General features: G+C 45.8%; 1 protein-coding gene across 8 annotated transcripts in view; it reads right to left on the reverse strand.

The window, feature by feature from the left end:
- ARHGEF12 (Rho guanine nucleotide exchange factor 12) overlaps nucleotides 1-12,835 on the reverse strand; it is a 198,434-nt gene that overhangs the window by 17,294 nt on the left and 168,305 nt on the right. For 7 of the 8 annotated variants that reach the window (XM_015560643.1, XM_015560638.1, XM_015560639.1 and 4 more), the window contains 5 exons: nucleotides 9,465-9,590; nucleotides 7,937-8,051; nucleotides 5,743-5,843; nucleotides 2,261-2,338; nucleotides 624-699 (listed from right to left, as the gene is read on the reverse strand). In XM_015560643.1, the coding sequence (XP_015416129.1) occupies nucleotides 624-699; nucleotides 2,261-2,338; nucleotides 5,743-5,843; nucleotides 7,937-8,051; nucleotides 9,465-9,590 (496 nt within the window). The remainder of the gene's footprint in view (nucleotides 1-623; nucleotides 700-2,260; nucleotides 2,339-5,742; nucleotides 5,844-7,936; nucleotides 8,052-9,464; nucleotides 9,591-12,835) is intronic. The other variant, XM_015560640.1, reaches the window with a different exon arrangement.

Raw genomic sequence — 12,835 nt, forward strand, 5'->3', positions numbered from 1 at the left:
TGCATCCCTATGTTCATAGCAGCACAATTCACCATAGCTAAGATCTGGAAACAGCCTAAGTGCCCATCAGTAGATGAGTGGATTAGAAAACAGTGGTACATCTACACGATGGAATACTATGCTGCTGTAAAAAAGAAGGAACTCTTACCATTTGCAACGGCATGGATGGAACTGGAGAGCATTATGCTAAGTGAAATAAGCCAGTCAATGAAGGAAAAATACCACATGATCTCACTCATTCATGGATAATAAAGACCATTATAAACTTATGAACAAAAATAGATACAGAGGCAGAGCAGCCTCAAACAGACTGTCAAACTGCAGCGGGAAGGCCGGGGAGGGTATGGGGGCAAGAAGGGTGGGGGGTGGTAAGAGATCAACTGAAGGACTTGTATGCATGCATATAAGCATAACCAATGGACATAAGACACTGAGGGGTAGGGGATTGTCAAGGGTAGGGGGAAAAAGGAGACATAGGTAATACCCTTTGTAATACTTTAAGCAATAAAACAATTAAAAAAAATAAATAAAAGATATATCAATTAAAAAAAGAATAAAAAAAGAAACTTTCCTATTATTTTCCTTTCTTCACTCTCCCCAAAACTGACAGACATTAGACCTACCAATAGTTTTATCTCTATTCACCTTCCAAACCAATGGTCCTTCATGAATCATCTTCCTTTTTGTTAAATCCAAATTCTGTCAAAATAAAAAGAATTATACAGAAATTCTTTCTAAGTTCTTAGTGAGAGAATATTTTAGTCTTTTTTCAAGAAATTCTTAATACAGACAGTCCTCGGGTTATGTCTGACTCGACGTACGTCGTTTCGTGGTTATGTCGCCATCTCTCATTTATTTATATATAAAAAAAGTTCCGTCATTTTGACGTATGTACATATGTGCTTTATATTTTTTATTATTTATTTATCACAAGTAAAGATCAGGAATTGTTATCTTTCTTTTGAATTTATTTTACCATTTCACTTTATTACTGCTGTGTATGTGCTCCATGTGAGTGGCGTAGGTGCTTATGTAGGTGGGTTCCGATTTACGGCAAAAATCGTGTTACACTGTGCCGGAGGAACGGATCTCCGTCAAAACCCGAAGACCTACTGTATAAAAATACCACTTACATTCACTATTATTGATATCTGTCAACTACTGAAAATGAAATAAACAGTAAGTTCAAGTAAGGTGCATAACATTTTCTAAAAAAACTCTCAGGAGTGCTGCCTTCTAAATCTCTCTCAACAGATGACCCAGCTTATGAAAGTGAAGCTGTGAGCATTCAGCCATCAGATTCTCACCATCCCTGCATTTTCTGTCAATAACCAGATGGGGATGTTGCTAAGCTGGTTTGTAAGACGCCTCTAGTCCCAGGTTCTGGTGGCAAGGGAACGTCTAAGGAGCAGCACTCAGGCTCGCTCTCGGAGGAACGGGGGAGTCGGGGAGTCACCTTTAGCATAAGCAGCTCTAGGAAAACCTCGCTCTCTGGCCGGGGATAAGCACAAGCATGCTTGTTGGTAAATTGTTATATATGACAGGGAAGTTTTAACAGCCACCAAATTAATCTGCCAAAACAACCAACAGTGAAACAATGTAAGAAAGATTTAAAATCCTAAATAGTGATTAACAGAAAGGCCGCAGGTACCAGAGTGACAATTAATAAATATTTCCCTATCATTTGCATAATGGTTTCAACTTTCTGAGGAACTTCATGGAAAAATAATTACCTTGCTTCACTCAATAATCTGGAAAGTTCCCATAGCAAACAGCCCTCTTCTTACTCAAACTGTACAACACAATAATATAACCTAACAAGTAATGTTTTTTCGTCTCTTGCAAATTTTTATCAAAAAAGTTTCCCATAGAAAACATTCCTTCGTGCAGTGGTTCTCAATCTTCTGGCCCTTTAATACATTTCCTCATGTTGTGACCCAACCATAAAATTATTTTTGTTGCTACTTCATAACTATAATGTTGCTACTGTTATGAATCATAATGTAAATATCTGATATGCAGGATGGTCTTAGACAACCCCTGTGAAAGGGTCATTTGACCGCCAAAGGGGTCGCGACCCACAGGTTGAGAACCGCTGCCTTAGGGGAAGACTACACAAAGCAGCCCCCAGGGACACAGCGTTCAGAAGGAAGAACTGAGCCTCGAGCATCAACCCTCAGGCGGTGCTCCCTCAGAGGCACTGCTTCCTGCAGGCCGTCAGTGCATTTCATGGTTCAAGTCATTGCCGACCATTTCTCACCCTGAGCTCTTCCACGTCTGGGTACTCGGACAGCTTCAGGTTGGAGGTGTCAAGGCGGCGCTGATAATCCTCTAAATGCTGAGAATCAGACGGAACAGAGCAAAGGTTACTGCTGCGGAGCTCAAAGCCTTCCCTGTTCCTAAGTCAAACAGCACTTGACTGAGCTCTGTGCCATACCAGACAGACGGACACTCGATCTTCCTTCTGTTCTCCTTGGGCTTTGAGAGCTCTCCTAGTTCCTGTCTTACCTCTGGCTGTTCTTCAATGTTTTCGGATTCACAAGCTGGTATTTGTATCCTGAGCATGTAAACCAGTGGTTCCCAAACTTATTTGGCCTACTGCCCCCTTTCCAGAAAAAATATTACTCAGTGCCCCCTGGATGTTAATTTTTTTTTAAATTTTAATGGCAATTAAACAGAAAGATATATGTATTAATGTTTCTACCTTTTTCGTAAAATATAGTAAAGAAAGGTGTAAATTAGAAGCATTGAAGTTTGAAATTATGAAACTATTTATTGAACTCAGAATAGAAAGGTAATACAAAAAAAGTTAAAACAAATGCGCCTGAGGCCATCACCACCCCCCTGGATCGCTGCAGCGCCCACCAGGGGGCGGTAGCGCCCACTTTGGGAATCACTGATGTAAACCATGTACATGACACACAATTCAGAAGGTGCTGCAAGGCACAGAATAAAAAGTAGGTCTCCCCCATCATGCTTGCTTGCCTCTCCACCCCAATGTGCTCTAAAGGAATGCCCATTTCTTGGGCAGCCTGTAAGAAAAATTCTAAGCAAATAGAATACATGCGTATGCTTGTCTCTGTACATGTTGTGTATATATCCTTCAACAAAAGACATGGCAGCCTAATATATTTATATACACTTTTCTATATGTACATATCACTCATCAATGGATCTCGGACATTGTCCCACATGAGCCTATATAGAAAGAAACAGCGGTCTCATTTTTTTAGTTACTGCATGGTATTCAACTTTGAATGAACTATAGCTCATTACTGAAGGACATGCAGGTTACTTCAAATCTTCTAACAAACAACATTGCAATAAAATGGTCTTAACATATACTTTTGTCCACATGTGTAGGTACAACTATACAATAAATTTCTAAAGGAAGAACTGTTAGCTCAAAGGGTACATGCATTTTCCCCAAGATTATAAAATTCTCAAATACACAGAACAGTTTGACTGTGTACAGTGATTACCTAGATGCCTCCCACCTACATTCTACAAATAACACTTGCTTTTGTTTGTCATATACCCATCCTTCTAGTCATCCTCATCCCTCTATCCATCAATCCACTTTGTATTTTGCATGCATTTCAAAATAAATTGCAGACACAGGACACTTTACCTCTAAACATTTCAGCATTCCTGGTATAAACAAGAATTCAATATTTCTTTACAGTTCTTTTTATAAACTAAAATCTATAAATAGCGACATGCACACATCTTAAATGTAGCTTTCCATAGGTTTCACAAACACCAGTGCACCTGTGCAAACTCTATCAAATTATAAAATGCCGCTGCTCTCATACTTTTCCTAACTGGTATCTGTCCCCACATGCCCAGTGACAACCACCTTTCTGGCTTTCCCCCCCACTGATTAGTTTATCCTGTTCTGGAAGTTTACATACGTAGAATTATAAGTATATACTCTTCTTTTTCTTTTATCCTCATCCAAGCATATGTTTTTATTGGTTTTAGAGAGAGAGAGGAAGAAGGGATGGGGGTGGGAGGGAGAGAGAGACAGCGAGAGATAGAAACCTCGATATGAGAAAGAAACATCCATTGGTTGCCCCCCATACTTGCCCCAGCCGGGGAATAAACCTGCAACCTAGTTCAGTAATCAAACCTGCAACCTTTTGGAGTGTGAGAGACACCCTAAACAACTGACTACCTGTGTGTGCCCTTTCGTGTCTGGATCCTTTCTCTGGAATGTTTGCGAGGTTCATCCATGCTTCCTTCAGTAGGCCTTTCCTTTTCATTGCTGGTATTATTTTCTTTTATGATTACACCACATTTGGTTAATGTTATAGACAATCTTATAAGTCTCTGGGCATAAATTCATTTCTCTTGGGTAAATAATTAGGAAAAGAATGGCTGGGTCAAAGGATATATGAATATGTGTATTTTTAATTTACATAAGTATTGCCCTCTGGCATTTGATTATTTTTTACTCGAATCACACACTGGCAAGTTCCCATTTTGCTCTCGCCTCACCAATAGAGTCGTCATCATACTCAGTTCCTAAAAATTACATCCAGGTCCACGGACTCAGGAGGCCTCTGTGCGCTTGTGTTTGATCTGCGGTCCAGTGTGCTGAGAGCTGGGCCCATGTAGCCAACTGCTTACTGTGCATGCTCCCTGATGTCTCAAATGAACTCAGTCTTCCTCCACTCATCCCAAAGGTGCAAGTCAGAGACCTTGGTTTATTCCTGACATTCTCTCTCTTCAAATCCTTCTCTAAGTCAGGCAACACACTCTGTCAATTCCATCTTCTAAATACTTCTCCAAGCCGAGCACCGCTTGGAGCACCGGCATCGTCCTGGCCACTGAGACCCGTGAGCTCTTGCATCCGTTCTCGACCCTCTTCAGCCCTTTCTCCAGAGTAGACGGCTGATACTTACAGAGTGAAAACCCGAGCAGGCCCCTCTCCTTCTTGAACGTCTATAATGAAGCCCTATTGCTCTTAGAATAGAAACGTTTCTACATAGGGTCTACAGCAAGCATGTCAAACTCTCAGCCGGCAGGCCGCATGCCTCAGCCCGCAGGCCATGAGTTTGATATGCTTGGTACAGAGCCCTGCATGATATGGCCCATCCTCACTGCACCTCATTTCATGTCACTGTGACTTGCGTTTCATCATGATAAACACAATAATCTCATCTTTAAGTTCCTCAAACAGACCATGTTTTTTTTTTTAAAAGTTTTGTTTTGCTTTTTTAATTGGAGAGAGAAGAAGGGAGAGGGAGGGTTAAGAACATCCCTGAGAAACATAGATCCAGCCCACAACCCCGGTCATGCGCCCTGACTGGGCATCCACCCAGCGCCCTACACTCCTGCATCCTGAAACTCTCCTTCATTGAAGTTATCAACATTGACATAAAACACTTGCACTTTGATCTGCTCAATGACATTCCGTCCTGCTAGAAAACAAGCTCAGTGTGGGCCAGCACTGTGCTCACTTTTTAATCTCTCTGTGCCCTACACTCAGCACCCACAGATGCTCCACGGTCACTGAATCCATGAATGGACGAGCAAACACGCAGCTGGAGATGCTCGAACAGTCAGCCAGAACTCTCATACTCTGCCCAAAGTGACCCAGACCCACCGGCGATGTGAAGTTAACAAACGTCCACCCTGCAGTTATGCAGTGAGGTTTTCAATTAGTTCACAGATTCCAGGTGATGCTAATTTAATATTCTCACTATGCCATCCTGTATCTTTTTGTTTTTCCCTTACCTGCTTGTTTTCTGCTTCCTTGACAGCCTGATTTACATAATTTAAGATCTGACGACAGTGATCAGCTGCTTTCTTCACCTTCTCCCTTTCTGTTGGCCACTCTAAACAAGGGCAAAAATCCAAATGTAAACGGAGGAAATCAGAAAAAAGTGTGTGTGTGTGTGTGTGTGTGTGTGTATACTATCTAATAATAGACAAACATGGTAATTGACCATACCTTCACTACACCTACCACTGGCTAATCAACATGATATGCAAATTAATCGCCAACAAAGATGGCGGATAATTTGCATACCACAGGCAGGGCGGGACAGCTCAGCTGCCAGAGCGAGCCGCCATCCTGGGCTGCAGGCCAGCCCCAGAAGCTGCCCAGAAGCTGGTGATCGGGGGGAGATGGGGGTCCCCTGCCCAGGCCTCACGCCTCTGGCGGAGGCATCAGGTCTGGGCGAGGGGCTGATCCTGCAATCGGAGGGTGATGGGGGTCGACGCCTCTGGCCGAGACGTCAGGCCTGGGTGAGGGCGGAGCCAGTGATTGTCGGGAAGATGGGAGTCCCCTGACTAGGTCTGAAGCCTGGGCCAGAGGCATCAGGCTGGGGCAGGGGGCAGAGCCGGTGATGGTGGCGGGGAGATGGGGGTCCCCTGCCCAGGCCTAACGCCTCTGGCTGAGGCATCAGGCCTGGGCAAGGGGCTGATCCGGTGATCGAAGGGTGATGGGGGTCGACACCTCTGGCCGAGGCGTCAGGCCTGGGCGAGGGCAGACCCGGTGATTGGGCGGAGATAGGGTCCCCTGCCCAGGCCTGAAGCCTGGGCCAGAGGTGTCAGGCCTGGGGGGTGGGGGGGGCAAGCCGGCGATTGGTGTGAACTACAGAGGGAACACTTTTTCTGACTAATCATTGGCTTAGCTCCCTGTATGCCACTGGTAATATTCTTAGTAACTTGTTAATAAGAATCCAAAAAGGTGATCTAGGGTTTTTCCATCTCACTCCTGGTGAATAAAACGAAGGTCTGCTGCTGGAGGGGCTAAGAAATATCATATCCTGCCCTAGCCGGTTTGGCTCAGTGGATAATGGCTTGGCCTGCCGATGGCAGGGTCTGCGTTCAATTCTGACCAAGGGTATGTACCTAGGTTGCAGGCTCCTCCCTGGCTGGGGCCCAGGTCAGGGCTCATGCAGGAGGCAACCAATCAAAGTGTTCCTCTCACTTTGATTTTTCTCTCTGTTTTTCCCTTTCTCTTCCATTCTCTAAAAATCAATGAAAACATATCCTAAATAATAAAGAAATTATTATTATATGAAAGACACATCTTGAGCGGGCCTAAGCCGTCACTAGGACATCCCCTGAGGGCTCCCAGTATGTGAGAGGGGGCAGGCTGGGCTGAGGTACACCCCTTCCCCAGTGCACAAATTTCATGCACTGGGCCCCTAGTATATATGTGTGTGTATGTGTGTATGTATGTGTGTGTGTGTGTATGTGTGTGTGTGTGTGTGTGTGTGTATGACTAAGCAACTGTTACGACGAAATGACCGGTCACTATTATGCACACTGACCACCAGGGACAGATGCTCAACACAGGAGCTGCCCCCAGCCCACAGGCCCCGAGCTGGGACAGGGAAAAAGGGGTGGGTGGCAGATGTGGCCCCTTTCCCAGGGGGGCTGAGGGCTGGAGGTCAACTTCCCAGGTCCCTTCCCCTATCTGGCAGGCCCCAATCAGCCTGCTGCCTGCCTGCTGTGGTGGCCTCCACCACCACCCCTGGCCAGCAGGACCCGATCACCTGAATAGGGCCTGCCAGCCAACCTTCCAGTCCCTCCCCCCGGCCGGCAGGTCCCAATTGCCCAATCAGGGCCAGGCCCCAGGCTGGGACAGGGAACTGGGGGTGGGTGGCAGCGGATGTGGGCAGCGAGAGGAGGAAGAGGGGTAGATGGGGAACCACTTGGCTTCCTCCATCACCCGGGGCAACCCAAGCCTCCTGCTCGCTCCAGCTCTGTGGCCGCTGCCATCTTAGTTGGGTTAATTTGCATACTCGCTCCTGATCGGCTGGTGGGTGTAGTGGAGTGACAGAGTGATGGTTACTTTGCATGTTTTTCTTTTATTATATAGGATTTTGCTCTAGGATTTGGAAACCTGCAGGCACCAGAATGCTTTGAGACGTTTGTAGTTTTGTTGCTAAGCTTTTGAATTTCCATGAGTGCTGACCTGTGTACTTGGCAATGTTGTCCAAGAGGAGAGGGTACTTGGTGAGCCTCTGCATCTGGGTGGGAATGATGTCCTTCAGCTGCAGGCGCCGGCAAAGTGGGTTACTCTCAGCGTCCTGCATGAAAGGGAGGGGGGAATTGATCCTGGTTATTAGGAGGGCAGCTATCATGGACCACATGTTCATTACATAAGTGTCTATAGCATCACAGCCCTGGTAATTAAATAAAACTTACCACATTCTAAGACATACCACTGCCACACTATACTTGTTTCTCTTTATCACTAGACCAATGGCTTGTTATCTGTTTAAGCAACAACTTAGAGCATCCATAATCAACTCCAAGAATTACTTTCTTGGTATAACACAGCTTTATCTTCACATATTCAGAAACTCTAGTTTCATGTGCTTATAACTGGCATTCCTACCAAACCAACTGAGCTGATATGCCGGCTGCCATCCCAAGGAGGCAGACTGCAGTTGGTAAAGTGCCAGACAATAAAGCATTTGAGGCTTTGCAGTCTCTGCACAACTTTCAACTCTGCTGTTTTAGAACAGCCGCCAATATGTCAATGAATGAACATGGCGATGTGTATTAAAAGTTCTGAGATGGCCCCCACATTCCCTCTGGTGTCCACACCTGTATAATCCCATTCCCGTGCTGTGGCCAGAACCTGGTGTCAGATGGGACATCACACCTGGGACTAGACTACTACGGGTGGATTTCTGAAGTCTGTCGTAGGTGAGGCTGGCTTATCAAAGGAGCCTTTATTTTAAAGAAAAGCTCCATCAGGGATATGCATTCCTACTCGCCTGGAAGAAAGCAAACACTCACCTTCCAAACTGCCCACAGGGGCTGTGAGGCAAACAGATGCGGCATCGGCTAGGAGCCAAGACAATAGATGAGGATCTCAGCTATGCATTGACAAGGATGTGAATTCTGCTAACAAGTGGGCCTAGAAGAGGACCCCCAGCCCAAGTGAGAACTACAGGTGAAGGGAGGACCCAGCTGAACTACACGTCCTCCTCAACCCACACCAGGGCATCATGCATGGACAGTGTGTTACGTTCCTGTGCTGGTGGTAATTTACTATCTGGCAATAAAAAACTACCTGACTGTTTTCCAATAAAATGATTGACCAAAACAAGCAAGAGAATGGATATGGCCCCTGGGCTGTAGCTCACTGACCCTTGATCACTGCCCATGTATACCTCAATCGCATGGCTGCTGTTATGTTCTTCTCTGGGCTTGTTGTAAACCCATTTCTATGTTTTGATGATATTATTTTAATAGTGTGCATGGCCATTTCGGGACAATATCTCCATGGCAATGTGAACGTCTATGTCAAGTATTTTAATCGTGAATATACTCTTTATTTTTCACCATCCCAAGATCATCTTTCTACCATCAGTAATTGAAAAGGGCAGTTATAGCTTTAAAAAGCATTCACATAGATATAACCCTTGTGAAAGACAGGCTTAGACTCTACAATTGGTAAAACTATTTCTCTCTCAGTCACCCAAACTCACCTGCACAAACGTCTGGAACCGAGAGTCCTTCTTCTGACGAGATTTGATCATTTCCAGGGCGAAGGGCTGGTTGCTGCAGAAGGTGGCGGCAGCGTGCTTCAGCTTCTCCTCCCCAGGCCCACTGAACTGCGCGAGAGACCAAGAACCGCGGGGGTGTGAGCTGACGGCAGGCCAAACACCGTGCGCGAGAGGACACCAGCCTTCAGGTGTTTTAGTAAATATTCTCAGAAGACAAGAAACAAAGAAATTCACGTGCATGTGGAATATCCATGTTTCTCTATGAAAACATCTGATACTGACACGGCCGAACCTTTCCTAATTACATTCTACTGGTTCTTCCTGTAGCCTGCACACTTACCCCTTTCCGGGCTATGCCACTTACATACTATACTAGACAGAAAGGTTGGCACTGGAGAATTATGAGACATAAACACGTAAGAGATTGTGAGTGGTAAACACACAGTACAACATACAGATGATGTGTCATAGAATTGTACACCTGAACCCTACATAATTTTATTAACCAATGTCACCCCAATAAATTTAATTAAAATAAATAAAATTAAAAAATACAGTGTAAAAAAGACTGAGGTTACAATTCATTTTCTTAGAATCTGACACCTTAACAAAAAGACTCTCTTATTGCTCCAGGAAGAAAATCCTGGCATTAGAGCTTGCTTTTGTACTCTAAAACCTAGGTCAGGTCAAAACTTTCCGGGGCACCAATGAAATTAAATCATCCACTGTTTCACTTGCGTAGAGGTGAGACATCTATGCTGCACATCTCTCTTGTGGAAGATCCAAGGGCCTGCAAATTTCTTACTAAAAATTATACTTTTTTAAACTGGTATTTTTAATATATGAATTCAACTCCTAATAGGCACTGTTTTTTAAAAAAAAATTTTTTCAAAATTTATTTCAGAGAGGAAGGGAGAGGGGAGAGATAGAAACATTAATGATGAGAGGGAATCACTGATCAGCTGCCTCCTGCATGTCCCCTACTGGGGATGAAGCCCACAACCCAGGCATATGCCTTAAGTGGAATCTAACCTGGGACCCTTCAATCTGCAGGCTGGCGCTCTATCCACTGAGCCAAAACAGCTAGGGCTAGAGCACTCTTATAAGTAGAGGTCAAATAAATTTTTATAACCAGGTTTATATTTGTAATAATTGCTTTCATGATTTACAAATAAACTTTTCATATACTCTTCCCTTTAAAGCCATATTTTCAAAAGTTTGTACATGAGATGTTTTGTTAAAAATCCCTTTGTAGTGCATGTGCAGATAAATTCAGAGTATTTTTTTCAACTAGGACACGTACAAGTGGAATTGTAATTGGGGTTACAATTCCTAACCCTAACCCTAACCCTAACCCTAACCCTAACCCTAACTAGTGGCTCGGTGCATGAAATTTTTAAAAAATATATATTTTCTTGATTTTTTACAGAGAGGAAGGGAGAGGGATAGAGAGTTAGCAACATCGATGAGAGAGAAACATTGATCAGCTGCCTCCTGCACACTCCCCCACTGGGTATGTGCCTGCAACCAAGGCACATGCCTTGGTTGGAATCGAACCTGGGACCCTTGAGTCCACAGGCTATCCACCGAGCCAAACCAGTTAGAGTGCGGTGCATAAAATTTGTGCACTTGGGGGGAGGGTTCCCCCAGCCTTGCCTGTGCCCTGTCACAGTGTGGGAGCCCCATGATCCATCGCCCCAAAGAGGTAGGCCTCTGTGAGCCTCACATCCCCAGGGCCAGCGCTGGGAGCATGAGCCTCACATACCCAGGGCTGGCGCCAGGGGCAGCAACAAGAGCCTCACAAACCTCACATCCCCGGGGCTAGTGCCGGAGACACAAGTCTCACGAAAGTCCCCAATGCTGCAAGTCTCCACCCACCCACCCCCGCTGCGCACACAGCCTCCTGCTGATCAGTCATTACACGTGAGGGTGTCACGACCATTTGCATAAAAGCTCTTTAGTATATTAAACTACAGGCTCAGTGCACGAAATTTGTGCACTCGGGGGAGGGTCCCTCAGCCCAGCCTGTGCTCTCTTGCAGTCCAGGAGCCCTCCGGGGATGTCTGATGTCTTAGGCCCATTTCCAAGGAGTGGGCCTAAGCCAGTGGTTCTCAATCTTCCTAATGCCGTGACCTTTTAATAAAGTTCCTCATGTTGTGGTGACCCCCAATTTCATTGTTACAAATTGAGCATAATTAAAGCATAGTGATTCATCACAAAAACAATATATAATTATATATGTGTTTTCTGATGGTCTTAGGTGACCCCCGTGAAAGGGTCATTTGACCCCCAAAGGGGTCTCGACACACAGGCTGAGAACCGCTGGCCTAGCCATCAGTCAGACATCCTTAGCTTTGCCTTGGAGGCGGGAGAGGCTCCCGCCACCACCGCTGCATTCTCCAGCTGTGAGCCCAGCTTCTGGCTGAGCGGTGCTCCCCCTGTGGGAGCGCACTGACCACCAGGGGGAAGCTCCTGCAATGAGCATCTGACCCGTGGTGGTCAGTGCATGTCATAGCGACTGGCCGACCAGTCGACTGTTTGCCCTTGGTGGTCAGTGCACATTATACTGAGCAGTTGGGTGGCCTTAGCATATCATTAGCATATTATGTTTTGATTGGTTAAATGGCCAACTGGACAACCAGACACTTAGCATATTACGCTTTTATTATATCCTATCTAATAAAAGACAAAAAGGGTAATTGACCGTACCTTCACTACGCTTTCCATTGGCTAATCAGGGTGATATGCAAATTAACCACCAACCAAGATGGCGGCCAGCAGCCACACAGCTGAAGCAAGCAGGAGGCTTGCTTGCTCCAGTGATGGAGGAAGCCAAGGTTCCCTGCCTGCCGCGACCCAGCTATAAGCTCCAAAAGCAATAAAGTTTCAATTATAGAAGCTAAACAAACCCCAGATACCTGCTTTCAGCAGGCCATGGCCTCAGAGCTGGAGCCGGCTCTCAGCTCCAGTGACAGCAATGAAGTTTCAATTATAGAAGGTAAACAAATCCCAGAATAAAAAAGAAAAAAGAAAAACAGGAGAGGCTGGGAGCTTCAGTCACCGGCCAGCCAGAAAACGGCCCTTAGCCCCTCACCCAGGCTGGCCAGGCACCCCAGTGGGGAACCCCACCTTAAAGGGGGTGCAGGCAGCGTAAAAATAGCCATCAGCCCCTCATCCAGGCTGGCCAGGCACCCCAGTGGGGACCCCCAACCTGAAGGGGGTGTGACCAGCTGCAAACAGCCATTAGCCCCTCACCCAGACTGGCCAGGCACCCCAGTGGGACCCCCACCCTCATTCAGGACACCCTTCAGGGCAAACCAGCCGGCCACCACCCCAGCACCAGGCCTCTACCC

The sequence above is a fragment of the Myotis davidii genome, unplaced genomic scaffold (assembly GCF_000327345.1).
Source record: "Myotis davidii unplaced genomic scaffold, ASM32734v1 scaffold355, whole genome shotgun sequence".
Lineage (NCBI taxonomy): Eukaryota > Metazoa > Chordata > Mammalia > Chiroptera > Vespertilionidae > Myotis > Myotis davidii.